Genomic DNA, 2,500 nt, shown 5'->3' with positions numbered 1-2,500 from the left:
CCCCCTGTCGTCTGCTTCTCATCTTTAGCCCCCAAAAGCTAACCTTTAGCCACCCGCTGACCTGCTAGCCTGTTAGCCGCTCTGTACACCGCTCAAACCTACACGTGATGTTTATGAACAAACACCAAAAGCAGCTCAAACGTGGACGTGCATGTTTATGAACAAAAACCAAAAGGAGGTAGATGTTAAACATAGGTACCGCGTGGCTGCGTACATTATCAAGGTGCTTCCACTCCTCTGCCCACTCTCGATCTGTAAGCCGGTGATCGATCACCTCCTCTTGGCGCGCTCCGTGCACCGCTGCAACACAGAAACACAGGACAGCCTTTGGTCAGAATCAGCAGAATCTTACTGCAGGACTACTGACTCCTCCCGGCCAGCAGGTGTCAGGATAGCTAAAACCACGTCACGTAAGGGGACACATAGGCCATGTTCAGACTAGGAGGCCGAATCTGATTTGTGAACTTTAGTGACCTATTAATGATTCTATTATCCAGATTGGTTTTATGAGTCTCTGGACGCTCCAAGTCTGATTTGTGTCACTTGTCCCAAACCACATATGGAGGTCTGGACACACAGATCCGACTTGAAAATCAGATTTGATTTGTGGCAGTGCTGCGGACACACTCCCAAATCAGATTTGGGAAACCAATCAAGATAATGATGATTAATGACTTTATCAGCAAATCAGATTTGCCTTTAATGTGAACATGGCCTTAGGCTCTAATACCAAACAACAGCCAATCCATAATAGGATATTTTAAATTTAAATTTGGATTTCAAAGGGAAATCATATGACATATATGACATATATGACATATATACCATATATGTCATATATGGCATATATGGGTCCCCACTGTGGTGGCACATAGGCATGTATGGCTGTGGGCTTAATATAGACGCACTGCCACGAGGATTATCCCATTGGACTGACAACTGGCCTTTGTTCTTTACATACAGCACCACTCCTTCACGGACTACATAACTGTGGACCACATGGACTGGAGGTCACTCTGAATGCTGATTGGCTACATGGACTGGAGGTCACTCTGAATGCTGATTGGCTACATGGACTGGAGGTCACTCTGAATGCTGATTGGCTCGTCTCCTACCTGTCGGCCGGTGCCTGTCGCGGGCGTCGCGGTGCTCGCTGTGCCTGTACGCGTCTCTGTAGTGGTGCGCCAGGGCCATGTCCTCCAGGCGGTAGTGCTGCGGACCGGCGGGCGCGTTGGGCGCGTTGGGCGGGTGGGGCAGGCCGTTGGGGGGCGGGTGGGGTTGGAGGCCGTTGGGGGGCGGATGGGGGGGCAGGCCCGTGCTGGGGCTGAAGCGCTGGCTGGGGCTGATGGTGCAGGGCCGCTTGGCCAGGTGCTCCGGGTGCAGGCCGTCTCTGTCGGAGCTGTCTTTGGTCCTGAAACAGGGGAGAGAAAAGTTTTAAGCCAGAGTCAGAAATGTAATGTGGACTGCGGGGTGAAAATGTCCTTGAAAGTTCATGAATTGCCTGTGAATGATGAGGACCCCCCCCCCCCCCCCCATTACGCTCTGTTCTCATATTATTTGTTGATCTTGATTTGCATGCATGAATGTGACTACTGTTTGTCCCTCATGGGCCACCGTAGGCGAGCCGTGGGAAGTCTATGAAAGGGCGATTCTTCTCACTGTGTTCTGAGAGAGCAGAACGGAGTGTGTTTTGATCAGAGAACAAGTAGATTCACAGCTTGAAGCAGTAGAGATTCATTGTTGGCACCACACACACAGACGCTAGTAGAAGAAAACGCCGACCGCACACAAATCACTGCATCAAAACAAAAAAACAGCCAATATCATAAAAATATAAAATCTATTCAAATCACATCAAGGGAGCAGAAATGTGGCCTTAAGTTAATTTCTTACTCTTCTATACTCACATAGTGTGAGGCAAACACTGGCGCGATTAATTTCACGGTGTCTGTTGGTGAGTTACTGATGTCGTATTTGTGTGTATTTGGTATATTATAAAACGACTTTAACCCATTGATACCTGATGCCGCATTTGCGTGTATATCCCTCATTTGTGTGTGTATCCCTTTAAGACCGCGAGCCGTGTCCCTTAAAGGGATACACACACAAATGCTGCGTCAGGTATCAATGGGTTAAAGAGCAGTGTCATGTGATTAAAACATTCACAAACATGGCTTCACACCTCTCCTCTCCTCAGTTAACGGAGGTTGCATTAAAATGATCATTCAAGATTGCTATTGTAACACGAGATGTAACAGGAGACGTGTAACGCTGCCGAGCGGAGTTACTACCGTATTTAAAAGAGTGTATCTCCTCTGTGGAGAATGTGGAGGCTGCTGTGAAGCGCCTGCTGCTCTAAATGATTTATGTAGTTTAACCGGACCAATCATAGCTCACTTAAGCACAGGAGTATGAGAACTATTCATTCTAATAGATTCTACAGTTTTGTGGACTGCACTTATTTTAAGAGGCGCTAGCTAGCAGTTAACATGAAGTCTGT

At 47.7% G+C, this 2,500-nt stretch overlaps 1 protein-coding gene across 1 annotated transcript in view; it reads right to left on the bottom strand.

Annotated features, from left to right (window-relative positions):
- Positions 1 to 2,500, bottom strand: part of cbfa2t3 (CBFA2/RUNX1 partner transcriptional co-repressor 3) — a gene marked incomplete at both ends in the record, with an annotated part of 29,332 nt that overhangs the window by 12,951 nt on the left and 13,881 nt on the right. The window contains 2 exons of the mRNA XM_083662256.1: positions 215 to 300; positions 1,116 to 1,411. Of these exons, the coding sequence (XP_083518382.1) occupies positions 215 to 300; positions 1,116 to 1,411 (382 nt within the window). The remainder of the gene's footprint in view (positions 1 to 214; positions 301 to 1,115; positions 1,412 to 2,500) is intronic.

This window comes from Poromitra crassiceps (genome assembly GCF_964638095.1).
Source record: "Poromitra crassiceps genome assembly, chromosome: 28".
NCBI lineage: Eukaryota > Metazoa > Chordata > Actinopteri > Beryciformes > Melamphaidae > Poromitra > Poromitra crassiceps.
This window is presented reverse-complemented; position numbering and strand designations above follow the sequence as displayed.